This window comes from Trachinotus anak, unplaced genomic scaffold (genome assembly GCF_046630095.1).
Source record: "Trachinotus anak isolate AG129_WGS33_773 ecotype Australia unplaced genomic scaffold, CSIRO_AGI_Tana_v1 ptg000015l, whole genome shotgun sequence".
Lineage (NCBI taxonomy): Eukaryota > Metazoa > Chordata > Actinopteri > Carangiformes > Carangidae > Trachinotus > Trachinotus anak.
In genome coordinates, this window is record NW_027273866.1 from 15,874,017 (window position 1) to 15,888,912 (window position 14,896).

At 42.3% G+C, this 14,896-nt stretch overlaps 1 protein-coding gene and 1 long non-coding RNA gene across 5 annotated transcripts in view; one reads left to right on the top strand and one right to left on the bottom strand.

Moving 5' to 3' along the window:
- The window catches only part of akap6 (A kinase (PRKA) anchor protein 6), a 193,083-nt gene that overhangs the window by 142,034 nt on the left and 36,153 nt on the right, over positions 1–14,896 (top strand). For all 3 annotated transcript variants that reach the window (XM_071498843.1, XM_071498845.1, XM_071498844.1), the window contains exons 18-19: positions 436–582; positions 9,109–9,372. In XM_071498843.1, coding sequence (XP_071354944.1) covers positions 436–582; positions 9,109–9,372 — 411 coding nt within the window. The remainder of the gene's footprint in view (positions 1–435; positions 583–9,108; positions 9,373–14,896) is intronic.
- Positions 3,475–6,381, bottom strand: LOC139633288 (uncharacterized). Of its 2 annotated transcripts, XR_011693721.1 has the most exons (4): positions 6,327–6,381; positions 4,992–5,183; positions 3,939–4,070; positions 3,475–3,665 (listed from the first exon to the last, which is right to left on the bottom strand). It is a non-coding gene; the product is annotated as an uncharacterized lncRNA (long non-coding RNA). The 2 variants fall into 2 exon arrangements; XR_011693720.1 differs by having other exon boundaries at positions 3,475–4,070.

Sequence of the window (14,896 nt, forward strand, 5' to 3'; positions counted from 1 at the left end):
AGCAGGTACAGGAACTGGTACAAGAACAGACAAGAAGCAAAACAAATGGAGAAGATTAAGGACTCAATGATCTGGGAAATGACTGGGGAAAGACGGGCGATAGACCGTCAGCTGATTAGAGAACAGGAAACAGGTGAGCTGGGTGTGGGGAGTCAGGTGACTGAGACAGGGAGGAATGTCTGAGGACATCTGGTGGGTGGATGGAGAGTGACAGGAGCAGAACAGCAAAAACTAACAAGGCAGTTGTGATAGCCAATCAGTTAATTGGCATGAATGAAGCTAAAGGTTTGTTTGTGAACCCTAAACACCCTCTGAAAACAAAATGTCACCAGTGTCCTTCACGGTCAAACCAGTTGTCACAGAGATCATACAACGGCGCGCTCTGAGTTGGGTTGTGTCTGTTTGTGTGACGGGCGTGTGTCGTGTCGTCTGCAGAGCAGCCACGCTGAGCTGATGATGATGGAGAGCAGGAAGACCAGCCTGCTGGGCCGAGCCGAGTCTCTGAAGAGGAGCGCCACTGAACTGCCCAGCAACTTCCACTGCAAAATACACAACCTGACACACACATGGAGTCAGCTCGAGGTAACACACACAAACACACACAAACACACAGAGTCAAGTTTTAGAAATACAACAGTGGCGTCTTGGAGACAAGCCAAACACAGAGATGGTATCTGGAGGATTATACTGATATTTCTGTTGAGACAGGAGTGTGTGTGTGTGTGTGTGTCTAATTTTAGGCTAATCAGCGCTGATCTAATCTAGAACATGAAGATGATAATTAGTGTCGTCTCAATTAAGAAGCCCTGCTGCTACCATGGCCTTTAACTGTGTGGTGAGATGTACGATGATGAAAGGATGGATAGATGGATAGATAGATAGAGATGGACTGAGCGCTGTCACGTGATAGATAAACGCACACACAGCTGTCCACGTCACCACAACTCTGTAACTGGCAGCAAAACATTACAACAAAGTTTTTTGCTGTTAGAAAGCAGAATACTGTACTGAAGTGCACCCTGGGAGTTGTAGTGGTTTTTTTCTCCTTCAGTTTTTGTGTCCACAAGCTTGTACCTTTGATTCTTGTATCAAAGAAGCAGATATTCTCTAACACCGTTGTACATTGTTTACACTGACGGTTGAATCAGGAGCTTCATGTCCATCCATGAAGAGCTCCACCTGTCAGTCATCTGACTCCGTTTCTGAGAAAATGAACTTTTCCTGCGAGGGACCGGGACACCTGAAGTATCTCCCACCTGCGCCTCTTGTATATGGAATACTTCAAAGACCGTGTGAAGCATTGTTTGCCTTGCTGATGGGCACGTCGGCAGCAGTTGTTTGTCGTTACCCAGGCGTGGTGATTAATTCCAGGTCTGCTGCGGGGTGACAGCTGGCGGCGGCTCGTCAGGAGGCTGAAATTGTGACGATGTGACTTTGTTCCTGTGAAGAAACAAACTCCTCTCTCCTGTCAGCCGAGCGGCACGTCGACGCATCGAGCTCATTCACACGAGCAGATATGGGTGGAGGAGCAAACGCCATCTGTGTGTGTGTGCGTGTGTGTGTGTGTGTGTGTGTGTGTGTGTATCTCCTCCTTGTTGTCCCGAATGATGCACACATACACACACACAAACATTATCGTCTTACACACAAATTCAGAGTTATTGGAAGTGTGTATGTGTGTGCATTAACATATGTATCAACCTCGCTGAAACAGATTCCAGTTTAGAAATTAAACAACAGCAACAGATGAGTCTCTCTCTCTCTCTCTCTCTCTCTCTCTCTCTCTCTCTCTCTCTCTCTCTCCCTCTCTCTCTCTCTCTCTCTGTCGCTGTGTGTGTTTCCGCCACAGTAACCAGACTGTGATTAAACTTCTATTACTGACAGAGACATTTGGACTCTGAATGCCGTCTCACACATACACATATCAAAGTGTGTGTGTTTCATCAGGGAACAGAGGAATTCTGGGTAGTGATACAAACAGACAGTGAAGCAATCACTTCTAATCTCTCTCTCTCTCTCTGTCCTGATTTCCATCCTCATCTGGCCAAAAGTATGTGGACACCCTGTCAAGATTTCATATCATGACCGTTTCTTAAACATTGGGTCGTTTTTTCAGGATGAAATAGAGAAAAGCAGCTTCTGACTTTTGGATGAATTGACAAATCATATTTTATTAACTGTGACTGAATTAAAGTCTTTAAACTCTGAACTTAAATTACGTTATGAAAATGTCAAACTGAGTAAACTGAGTCAATAAACTTAAACCTGTTCATTCAGGTGAACTTTACTTTTACATGATCGAATCAGAGCGTTGTTGGTGGTTCAGGTTGGACACTGGTTGGTCCAAACACCTGCACGTTAGATTATTAGACTCTAAATGACCCATAGCTGTGACATGTCAGTCCTGTCATGGACTGGCGACCTCTCTACCCCGCCCCCGCCAAAGTCAGCTGGGATTGGCTCCTGCCCTCCCATGACCTTAAAGAGAAGCTGGATGGATCATGAATGAACGAATATGAGTTGAGTTGAGTGAACTTATCATGAATAATCAACTGAGGTTCATGATCAGTGAAGCTGCATCGTTCCTGTGTTGCTACAGGAGGAAGCGTCAGCAGCTGCACTTATTCTGTGATAGTATTATAATAAAACACTCATAATAGCATCATTCAGACAAGCAGCTCAAAGGTTAGATTCAAACTCTTTAAACCATATCTCATCTTCTCCTGAGGATGAGGAGCAGCCAGAGTCAGTTTCCTCCACAGAGCTGCTGATGTTTCCTTTAACTCTTCATCATCATCTCACTCTTAGTCTTGCTTTACTCCACCGGCTCTCCTCACATTTCTTTCAGATTTCTTTCTATTTATCCTCCCTCTTCTTTCTCTTTGTCTTAGCCTCTCTCCATTCTTTCCATCCACTTTTTGTTTTTTTTAGTTTTGATTAATCTTCATCCTTGCTTCCTAATCAGAATTTTTGAGGTGATTCTTTTTTTTTTCTTGTCAAAATTTTCACTATACATCAAACGGCTCTCCTCCGTGACTTCTCCGCACTCCCTCCTTCCTTCCCTCCCCCCTCCGCCCTCTTCCAACATGGCGTCTGAGTAGCATATTAACGGGCCTATCAGTGCTGGCGTCGGCATCTGCTGCTCTGACACAAATTGGGAATTAACTGGAATTGATGTCCTGTGCCTCGCCTCTGAACTGTTCTGGCCTTATGAAGAATTTATGACAACACACACACACACACACACACACACACAATGCCAAATGACGAAGAAAATAAAGAGGCTGTAAATTAGCTTTCATCTTTTCTGTTGTGAATTTTGGCAGCAGCTTGTGGTTTTTGCTGTTGTTCAAGGTTAAACTGTGTCAGCAGATAGTTACTGTGTGTGTGTGTGTGTGTGTGTGTTCATTCACTTTAATGGCAAAGTGGATAGATAGATAAATAGTTGAAAATAGATGCTCTTTCCTCGACTGATAAAAGCAAAAAAGCAAAAAAAAATTAATGAGATTAACACAGACGGAAAAATGGAAATCAGACAAAGGTGTTTATTTATTTCTCATCTTGCAGGTAAATCAACTCTTTAAAACGTCCTTTCATCTACGCATTCATCCTTTTTCCCATCCACACTCTAAAACACTGGAGTCAGGAGCCGGTCACCAATCAGCCTGCAGGGAGCGGAGGAGGAGGAGGAGGAGGAGGAGGAGAGAGGGAGAACAGACTGGTTAATTGAGTCCCCTAAAAACAACACCTCATCTCTCTCTTTGTTTCATTTGCTCTCCTCCTATCTTTATCTCTCTTATTTGCTCATTTTCTTTCTCATTTTCAGCTGCTCCCACTGGATCTTTTTTTCATTTGCTCCTTCTTTTCCTACATCCGTCTGTTTTCCTCCTCTGTTTCTCCCACATTTCCTTACTTCCATATCTCAGTGCGTCTTTCACCTTCTCTCTTTTCCACTCCAGTGTTTCCTTTCTCCCTCCTCCTCTTTGTTGTCTTCTTCACATTTATTTTCCCCTCTGTCTCCATTTCATCCTCCACTTTTTCAGACATCAGGCTCAGTTTTATGGTCGAAACTGAAACACAAACAAAAATCTTTACCTCGTCCTTCGCTAAACAAATATCTCATGTTAGAAACTTAACAACAAACCAACCAAAACTTTAGTAAATTCAGATGTAGTGTGGAAGTAAGTGATGAATTACATTTAGACGACATGAAATCAAAGAGACAAAGAGGACAAAGCTCAGTGATCAATGTGTTATTGGATATTTGATATGTTTGTTCTGTCTTTTTAACATAGAAGTTGTGATGCTGTGACTGGTTTCTCAGTTTAAATTCAGATGTTTTCAGTTAATCACAACTCACTGCAGCTGAGGGTAAATCAAAGCACATGAGGAAAACGTTTCTACCACTTAGACAACACACACTGTTCTCTTCATGATCCTGTGTCTGATCAATAACACTGATTAAATCCTGGAGTCTTTGCATTAATGCAGCACATCTGTCAGGAACACCCTGAACAGTACAGTCTGAGGAAGAGCAGGATCTTCAGCAGGAAACAGCCCGACAATTTCTAAAAAATGAAAGTGTCTGTATTTCCTCCTGAGAATCAGAAGAGAGAAAAGTTTTGATGTTTAATTTTTTTTTTGTTGTAGAAACTGGTTCATCAGTCCTGCTGGCAACAAAAGAAATTACATTTCAAAAATTTTACTAAATTGAAGTTGAGAAGAACCAATTTGATTATTGGCTACAAGAACACAATATCTGCAAAAAAGAATTGTCGCCATAAAATGAGGGAACTGCCATGGCTGCCATTTTTAAAAGACAGTCCATGTGCTCTTTTAGCCACACCCCCAGCTGCGGCATCAGGACGTCCTCTCACCAGTACAGTAGGACTCAGACGACTCTGGCTCATGTCCCTCATGTTGAATTGTTTGAAAACTGGAAACCTGTCCATTGAATAACAATTGCACCACAAATACAAAACAGAACACACCAGAAGACATCAGAAGTTTCCCAGGGAGTGTGGAAACTGTCTGAACGCTCGGCTGTGATGAGCCGGTCCAGTGTCCACACGTTAGCTGAGCGTCGTGCTGCTCGGCTCTGTAGGAAGGAGACAGACTTCGTCATCGTGTTGTGTTGCAGTGTGGACAACCACCTGTAGAGAAAAGGAAATGTATCTTGTCCTCTGAAAAAAAAATTAATGTTTTTGTTACTTTTGTTTTGAAAAAATGCACTTTATGTCTTTTAAATTGCGTCCCTGAGGATAGCTTATATCCACTGGTGTACACTGTGCCGTCTCCATTTCTCTCTCCTTTTCTGTTTCTCTCTGCCAAACTAACCACAGACTCATAATCACTGTCGCTTCTTCACAGAACAAAGCTAACTGCACATTTCACTGATCAGGGGGTCCTATTATCGCCCCTCTTCATCGTCTAATGGGCTGGTTTTACCTGCCAGAGTTCAGCTAAAGTAGTGTTTCCACACAGGAGGGAGAGTCGCTGCTATACCAACGACTCAATACCTTTTGTACAAACACATACATATGCAAATTAGCAGCAGGGACCCATGCGGAGCGCGTTCAGGAGCAGCTCTCTGTTCAAAGTTTCTCTTGTTCGGCCGCTTGTTAAAATTGTAGCGAGAGCTGCAAGATAACAGCTATTTGATCCTTTAAGTTTTTCAAAACAATACGATATGAACCCGTACGAGACAAGATAGAGTACAGACTGAAACTGGAGCTTGTGAAACGAGCAGAAGCTTCACTGCTGTCAAACAGAGAATTAGTTAGGTTAAAGAAATACCTCAAAAACAGGATCAGAACTAATGTTGGTTTATCTCACTCAGACTTTCAAAAAACAGAATCACAACAGAAATAAAAGCTCAACTGCCAACAGCTGCTTGTGAAACAGACAGAAATGTGATGGAGGAGATGTAGAGATAAAAGAAAGTTGTGATTGGAAGGAATTTGAAGCTGTAATTATGGAGAAGCTGGACATTTATGAACGAAGAGCTTCCATAAGGAGAGAGGAAGATAACAGCACCATTAGACTCCATTAGGGCCAATAAATCAGTTTCTAAAAATAACATTCATTCAAACAGTCACATGACATCACAACCCAACACAGATTTACAGCAGCTGCTTGAAGTGAAAATGTCTCTTTGCTTCCTGAAGTTCAGAGATTAAAAAGGATCCTCTACAAAAGACAGTTGTGTTTTTAAAAGGTTTGAAATTGTTTTACGTTTCCAACATTTTATTAAATTGAAGTTAAGAAGAAACAATTTGATTATTGGCTACAGAGACATAATATCTGCAAAAAAATGGATCAGTTACCTCCCTTGTTGTCATAAAATGAGGAAGCTGTGATGACCGCCATTTTAAAAGAAAGTCCATGTGCTCTTTTAGCCACACCCCCACAACTATGACATCACTAAAAAGCTCAGGAAGTCCTCTTGACAGAGACAGACTCAGATAGACGGATTGCACAAATGGTGCTTGACTCAGAGATCTCAGACTCACCAACTCCAGTAACACCATTAAATCAGTTTCTAATATCACAAACATTCAAACAGCCACATGGAATCACAACACAGAGCAAAGACTAAATGAATTAAAGTCATTTCTCACATTTCATGGGAACTTTTTTAATCTAAACTGTTTTAAAAGTTCATCTATGACAAGATATTTTCATTCCACCAAGTACAGCAATATCCTGCTTTTTCCCAGAAGTCAGTATTCCCTCTCTGTCTGAAGAAGCATTGAAGCCTCACGCTCCAGCAGTCTTAGTTAGCCAAATCAAATTAATATTGTTCAACTTTACATTCTTTTCTGTATGAAATTGCCTCTTTGTGTTTCCCTGGGCGGTATTTTCTTGCTAGGAAGACAGTAACTTTGGGAGATTCCCACTTGACTTGACGAACTGCTGAAGCATCACATTAGATCACTGCAGTAAATCCCCAAACTGCTAAACATGCACCGATTGTAAAGATTAGTAAAGATTCACACATTTCTTTCTTTCTTCTTCTGAACCTTGCCTGTTGCTAATAGTGTTGCCCAACAACTCTGCCCCAAGATCGACAAAGAACATCACTATTTTATATACATTATATATCGATGGGCACTTCCCAGGTGTGTGCACAAAAACACACAAACACACACTCGTCTAAATCCAAGTGGGGAATAGTCTTTCTCAGCCACGTGCTGTGTCTCACTGTGTGATCAACAGGGGTTGGAAAATTACTCTGCAGAGCTTATTATACACACACACACTCACACACTTGGGAGCCAGGCCCTTGTTGTTCTCAGTGGTTCCTATTTGAAACAGTGATTGCTCCTCACTAAACACTCTTTCAGTTTGTATTGTGTCTAAATGATGTTTTGTTTGGGGTGTGAATATCAGCTCTGTAGGTGAAGCTGCTAGAAGCTCTGAATTAGCAGCTGATCTGTTTGCACCTGGAAAAACACCAGTTACAATCTCCAAGGTTTGTTCGTCAACAATAGCAACCTCGTTAACACAATAATAACAGGCTCCACCACTGTGATTACAACAGCATTAGCAACATCAAGCTAATTCAGAGCCACAATAAAAGCTTTCGCAACCATGTTGAAATGAATAATAATGGTATTATCTGAATTTCTGTATTAAAAAAATATGATCACTTCTTCATCCAAGTTACAGTTATGAACAGAGGGGCACAGATGGTTCAGGATACAGCAGCACGTCTGGTCCTCTGTCAGTCACCCCGCTACTCAACGACCTCCACTGGTTACCCACGGCTGCCTGAAAGTCATTATTATAGAATAATGATAATTAATAATAATATAGAAATCTAAGAAAAGGAGTGATGAACAATTTCTTTCTTGTGCTGCGCATAAGTGTGTGTCGGCTTTCTTAACAAGCCGGAACGATGCCTCCAAAACTGAAAGAGAACACAGATTAACTTAATGTAGAGAACATACAGCTCAGCAACGACCAATGACAGCGGATTATGTCCAATAATTCCACTACAACATATATAAGCTGATGAGCACTTTTCAGGTGTGTGTGCAAAAAAACTGAGGAACAGACACTTGTCTAAATGTGTGTTAAAATAATAATTCTGTGATCAGTTATTTATTGCATATATAAGGAAGTAACAACACCAAATTAGATATAACTGGAGGGACAGAACATATGCACTGATGCAAAGTACAGCACATCGAGTGTGCTAACATATCGAGAATCATCACGACTCCATCTGCAAGCAGGCAATGAGAAAAAATTATAGAATGAAGGAACATTACTAAATAATGATAAGAACATCATGAAAAAACAAAACAAATACAAAACATGAAGAGATGACAAACTTTTTCTTAGAACAATCTGAGAAAAAGAAAATTCCCCATTTGTCATCACTAAGTCAGTTCAAGCTGTTTGATACATTTGAACTATAACACAAATGCACCTGCTGCTCACACATATGCATATGTAAATGTTAAAATAACCTGCAATACAAAAATAAATCTTACTTTATTTTTTAATAGTATAGCGTTTGATCTTAGTGGTTCTGCTTTGTTTCTCCTTGTTATTTTCTCTGACAAAACATTGGCCTGTAGTGAGAGGGCTGCTGAGAAGGGGGTTGGTGTAATAGCTCCACCTTTTCAGCCAATATTGATGTATTTTGTTGAAAAAAAATGTGTGTTTAATATGTGTGGACTGAAATAAATTGACCTTAACTGAACAGAATGAAATAATGCCACAAAATGCTGCTGCTGATAATAAAGAAGATTCTCAAAGCTCAGTGAAAATTCAGAAACATCAGGCAGAGTAATGTTATCTTCATACAACAAAAGAGATGTTATCATAAAGAAGAACAGCAAACCAACCTGGTAACAAACTACCATAAACAAGACCTACGAATGTCAACAACGACATTGTCACTATGACGACGTCTTCACACTGTCCTCCAGCAGTTAAGGAATGAATACATGACATCCCCTTTATTGATCTGCACATCTCTGAGGGTGAATGATTAATGGCCATGTATGTATTGACTGATGTGCTGCTTTGCATGATGGGATATTGACACAACAAGGAGTCCTCACACAAACTCCTCTGTCCTTTTTCCTCCGTCAGAAAATCCTCTCGGAGCATTCAGGACCCAGTTCTTCCCAGCGGAACCAGTCAGCCAATGTGAACTCTCTGCTGGGTCGAGGCGATCGAGGCGTCGCCGTGGAGAACCCTCGCTCAGCCCTCTCCCCGCTCACCAACTCGCTCCTGGAGCAGCTGGAGGCTCGCATCAAAGAGCTGAAGGCGTGGCTGCGAGACACCGAGCTCCTCATCTTCAACTCCTGCCTCAGACAGGACAAAGATGCCGCAGAGCAGCTCCAGAGCTTCAAGGTAGGAGCTGAAGCTGAGTTCAGCCCAACACCTTCACTAAGACCTGATCAGTTCTTTTAAAAAGCTATATTTGTTTTAAAAAGTTATATCACTGGATAACAGGCTATAGACGTAATGATTGGACGGTAACGTGAAGTGAGTTAATACACTTTTACTTTCTTAACTGTATAAAAAACAGAAACCCAGTGAACTGTCAGTCCCTCAGTCAGCAGAGCTTCACCGTTTTCCCTGTAGAGGGAAGATACTGACGAGTACAGAAACAGATGCTTTATATAGATAAATAACTGTATACAGATTATTAGAATCCACTGTATAGAAGATAAAGGTAGTTAATACTTTATCCACATAAACAGTAATTAACAGTGCACTGAGACTCAGATCATCATGTGAGGATAGAAGGAGGTTACAGTCTGTGTGTAAATGTATTTATGTACAGACACTTAACTTCTCTTCACTAACTTTTGTGACAAAGCTTTGGCCAATCAGCATTAAGCTTTTAAAAAAAACAAACAAAAAAAAAAAAACCTGTGTGTGTTGTGGCTAAGTATAGTAATACATCGTCTTAATGAGGCCAGATGAAAGCAGGGCTGTTTTGATGCGATGGATGTATGGAGGAAACAGCAGTTAGCCTTCAGAGCCGCGGGACGCTAACAGGATATTAATCAGCCTACATCACACAGCGAACAGCTAGCTGCGCTGATTAGCCTAGCCCCGCCGTGTGACTGACAACCAGGAACACACACACTCACACACAAATACACACAGACACTGTCAGACAAGTGTACATGTTAGAATAGAACTGCATTAATTCATGTATTCCCGCCCATACTGACAAGTCAACACACACTTACGTACACACTGATAAACACACACACACAGATTCAAAGGAATATGTAAATGAGGCAACACACACACATGCATAAATAAATGAATGCATAATAGTATAAAGATGACACACAAATGAAAACACACACTTTAACAGACAGTGCACAGATGACATCAACAGGAGCTGATTAATGTAGTCACACAAAGTTAGACACAACACAAATGTACAGTATGTGATTTGCTGATAGAGAGAAAACTGTTTTACATCAACATTCACTTTGTTGAATCTGTTTCACTGCAACATCAAACGCTTCGTTGAAGCTGGTCCAGGTATTTTGTTCAGGATCTGATCTGTGTGTACCTTCAGTTCAAACCTGCACAGTGGGGACATTTTATCAAAGGGCTGTTTAATGGTTAAGACTTGATGGTGTCTGCAGGGGCGGTCCTAGACTGTTGGGGGCCTCATGCACAGACCCCCCCAAACACACACACACACACACACACACAGAGGCAGACTATTGGCAGATGCTAAAATTTACAGATGTCCTCTAAAAGCCTCACATGCACACTATTAGTAGACACTACAGTTTACAGATGTTCTCTGAACGTCTCACATGCAGGCAGTGGGTGGACACTAGCCACACTCAGGGGGGTGCGCTGTATACTGTGTTTATGGGAGGTTCACGGGGGTTTATAGCTGTAAAATGTGCCAATATGAGGGGCCATCAGGGGCCCTTTTCCCCTTGGGAGCCCGAAGCATTTGACTGGTTGGTTTCTCCTCTGAGTCGAAGGCGCTGACAGTGGACCACAGCGCTCCCTGTTTACAACCTTTGTGTTGAGACTGTTGCAGCTCGTTCACCCTCCCTTTTCCTTTAATTTGACCTTTTGAATAAAGTCATTAGTTGTCAAAATATTTGAAGTGATGCTTTTAAAACCAAAACATGTGAATGTGGATGTTGCCTGAAAAGCCCCCAACAGTCAGTCACTGGGTCAAAGACATGTCACAGAGGCAGAAGTGTAAAATACACACAGTATATTATTATATTAGTGTTTGGTTCTAGTCGTTGTAGGAGTTAAATCTGTGAGACCAGAGAAAGAGTTGAGCTTGAGACTGTAGCTGGACGTGCAAACTTCATATGTGTTAGTCAGATATTTATTTTCCATTCATGTCGTTAGATCGATCGTGTTTGATGAAGAGCATCACTTCAGTTCAGTGTGATACTTTATCAGACGTCATGGTGATCAGCTTCATGACAGTCAAGCTGTAAACTGGTCAGTATTTATGTGAGCACACACACACACACACACACACACACACACACACACACACACACAGGCTGCCTAAATGATGAAACTGTATAGAAAGGAGACTTTATCTGGAGAAAGTGAGTTGAGCCGCTCTTACTTTTGATCCTTGTCACAGCTCTCAGTGGGAAGCCATTGATTTCTGGCAGAAAGAGGCTGTGAGCTTCTAGAGAAATGAAGATTGGAAATATTGATAGCAGTCATTTGTATGGAGAGAGAGAGCGAGGCTAAACGGAGAGAAGGAGCTCCATTTTAAGAGAAGTCGACTCCATTTCAGTCGTCATTTGTCTGTTTTTGGCATTTGGACTCGTAAATGGGTTCGATTTCTGCGCTGCAGCTTATTACTGTACGGCTGTATGAGAAAGCAACAGGGGTCAGCTGAGGTCACCGGGGCCACAGGCAACACACACACACACACACACACACACACACACACACACACACACACACACACACACACACACACACACTCATTTATAAAACACACAGATGTACAGAGACATTTCAGAAAGACACACTGCTGCATTGTGACCAGCGTTCACTTAAACACATTCACAAACAGAAGCACTGGACAAAAGTGTTAACGCTCCACATAGTCTAAAGGTAGATACAGGAGGACTGAGCCTCCACAGCAGCTCATGATGCAGACCATGTGATAGGCTCGAAAGCTGTGAAGAAACCTAATAAGTGGACCTTGAGTTGGACTTGTTTCATCAGTTCTTGTTGACAGATGTTGTTCGATGAATCAGTTTAAGAGGAACTGATCACCAGGCTTAAAATCAGAATGTCACTGCCCTGCAGCTGCAGAAGTTGCTCTGTTCTCCCTGTGACCACACCTACCAGTGACATCACAGGGTCTGAGCGTCCACCTGTGCATCACTGCAGCCAGGTGACACGTTGAACCCCTGTTTTCTATGTATTTCTACTCGTGTCTTTGATTTCTGCTTCATTTCCTCCCAGACTGTATCTACCCTGTCCTCTCACTCACACCATGTTTTTTTACACTTGGGCTTCTGTCTGTGCCCCCCACCCCCACCCCCCCACCCCCCACCCCTCCTCCTCCTCCACCTGTCTGTCTGCAACCTGGCTCTTAATTGAATTAGCGCTCCTTTAAGATATGGCGTCGGCCAGACGTTCCTCCAGCAGGCCCCGGGCCTCCGATGACTCTCTATTGTAGTAGAGAGGCTCTGGGGGCTGGACACACCGAGAATTAATAGACTGAGCCTGGCACACACACACACACACACACACACACAGTGGAAACAGGTACAGACACAAACACACACCTGCTGTGTGTGTGTTGGGATGCGCAGGATGAAAATGAATCTCACACCGACGGCTCTTTCTCGAAGGTTAAACGTCGCCTGTCGCTGGTTTTATCTAATTAGCTGTGTTTCATATCATCACTGCAGACATCTGCATTACCTGAAATGAAGACACATCGGTGAAGCAAAGAATAATGTTTTTCACTTATTTCATAGCTTTATCCAAAACTACTGACTTTCATTTTCCTGTAATCATAAATTTGAAATAAATTCCACATCTTTTCTGATGCTGCTGCACTTCACTAACTCCTCATATCAAGAACCTAATAAACAATTGATTGTTGGGGTTTAAAGGGTCCCATATGTGACACTTTTCTGGTGTTTTATTTCCAGTTAGTTCTATGAGAACATATATTTTTCCAGTTTTACTTCTGAAATATCAAATATTTCAGTGGAAATGTTTGTGAACAAGATAACAGCTCAGTCAGCCACATGTGTGTGGTTTTTCTCCAACATGAAATTAGATATTTGTTTTACTTTTTGTGATGTCCTGATCATGTCATCAGTGTTATTCCAGGTTTTATTCTCCTGTTAAAACAGTTTGATGAAAACAAGACAAAGTTGTAATAAAAAGATTATCTGAAGGTTTATTTAGAGATGAATGATCAAAGCAAACGATCTCCCTCATCACCTTCCATAAAAATAGAGGTTATAACATTAATGTTCTTTCTTTCTTTCTTTCTTTCCCACTGATGTGTGTGACGGACACACACTGTTAGGAGAAAACACACACACACACACATACACACACACAGATGTTAGCATAGATTGTGGATATCAGTGTGAGCGTTTAGCTCGTTCCTCTGAAGTGAAGCCCTCCTCTGTCTCTTTATCTGTCCGTCCATCTCTCTTTGCTTTATCTCTCCCTCTCAACTCTCCTCTTTTTTTTTCTTTTCCTCTCTCTCCCTTGTTCCTCGTGCCTGCCCGTCTTGTTCTCTGAATTCTCCTCCTCTTTCTCGTTATCTGTTCGCCGGCTCCCTCTCCCCCCTGCTGCTGACGGCAGATGAACCCACCCTCCCCTACTGTTTGTTACCCACGGCCCACCTCACCCCCCACACCCCTCCAATCATGCCCTTTGCCCTGCAGCCCTCCTCATCATTTGTAACACATGACCCTCCCCCCTCCCTCGGCCGTTTCTATTTCCAGCTCTCCGTCCTCCTGCAGTTTGTGAGTTTTAACCCCCCTACAGTTTGTAGCATGAACCTGTCCTTCTTTTCCTGCTCATGACTCATGACCCCACCCACTTCCTGCTGCTGTTGCACCCACCCCTCTCACCTCCCGTCCTAAGACACGACCTGATTCTGACTCCATCGATTGGACGTGAGCTCATAAACCTGAGTGTTATTATAATCAATCACTGGTTTGACCGTTCGACCAGGACGACCTGAACACACCTCACACTCCCCGAAGTCTGCAAACTCCAAAACAAACCCTCTTCCTGAAAAAAAAAATCAGTGTATTCACACACAGCTTCGATGTTTGTGCAGTAACATCGAGGACCAGTGGCAGAGTCACAGACATGCAGCGCTCCCTTGGCGGGGTCCACTGAGAGCACTTGATCAAACCCTCATCACATGCACCAACACTTTACTTCAACATCAGTGAGATTAAACAGACTCCAGCCACTCAGCAGTGTCAGCGGGGGGGCACAGAGTCACATGTAAGCTTGTTCCTGGGACAAAACACTGACGATGACTGTCGGGACTAATTCACGCAGCTGAAGCCTCATGTCAGTATTTTATCAGGACTTTAGATTCGTCCCTGTCTCACTTTTAGAATCAGTAGCAGAACCTGGTTGAGTAGGTTTTACAACATACGAGGGAATTTGTTCTGGTGCAAACAGTGAATAAAGTAAACTGCAGGACAGATCACTCATATAAATACAACATTTGACACTAAAATAAAATATTTACAATAAAAAATATGACAGAAAGATATAAATATATACAACACAATACAATCGTCTTACTGGTGTTCCTGGCTTTGCAGCCAGTATAGACAGGAGCAGCAGCTCTCAGTCACAGACTGATACACCTGAAGTGTGCATCAGTTCCTGCTGTCAGGAGTGA